The sequence below is a fragment of the Eimeria mitis genome, genomic scaffold (genome assembly GCF_000499745.2).
Source record: "Eimeria mitis Houghton genomic scaffold, Emh_scaff4478, whole genome shotgun sequence".
NCBI lineage: Eukaryota > Apicomplexa > Conoidasida > Eucoccidiorida > Eimeriidae > Eimeria > Eimeria mitis.
Window position 1 is genome coordinate 1 of NW_013572794.1, and position 444 is coordinate 444.

Consider the following 444-nt stretch of genomic DNA (forward strand, 5'->3'; position numbering starts at 1 on the left):
TAAATAAATAAATAAATAAATAAATAAATAAATAAATAAATAAATAAATAAATATAAATAAATAAATATATATATATATTATATATAAATACTTGTTTAGGTTCATCATATGTATAACAGCATCGACTCTTTGTTTTTGTTGTGTCTATATAAATATAAATATAAATATAAATAAATAAACAAATAAACAAATAAACAAATAAATAAATAAATAAAAATAAATATAAATAAATATAAATATATATATATACTTGTTTAGGTTCATCATGTGTATAACAGCATCGACTCTTTGTTTTTGTTGTGTCTATATAAATATAAATATAAATATAAATATAAATATAAATATATAAATATAAATATAAATAAATAAATAAATAAATAAATATAAATATATATATATACTTGTTTAGGTTCATCATGTGTATAACAGCATCGACTCTTTGT

At 13.1% G+C, this 444-nt stretch overlaps 1 protein-coding gene across 1 annotated transcript in view; it reads right to left on the bottom strand.

Moving 5' to 3' along the window:
- Window positions 1-415: 415 nt before the first annotated feature.
- Window positions 416-444, bottom strand: part of EMH_0075430 (uncharacterized protein) — a gene marked incomplete at both ends in the record, with an annotated part of 2,061 nt that continues 2,032 nt past the window's right edge. Inside the window, one exon of the mRNA XM_013499597.1 lies at window positions 416-438. Within this exon, the coding sequence (XP_013355051.1) occupies window positions 416-438 (23 nt within the window). The remainder of the gene's footprint in view (window positions 439-444) is intronic.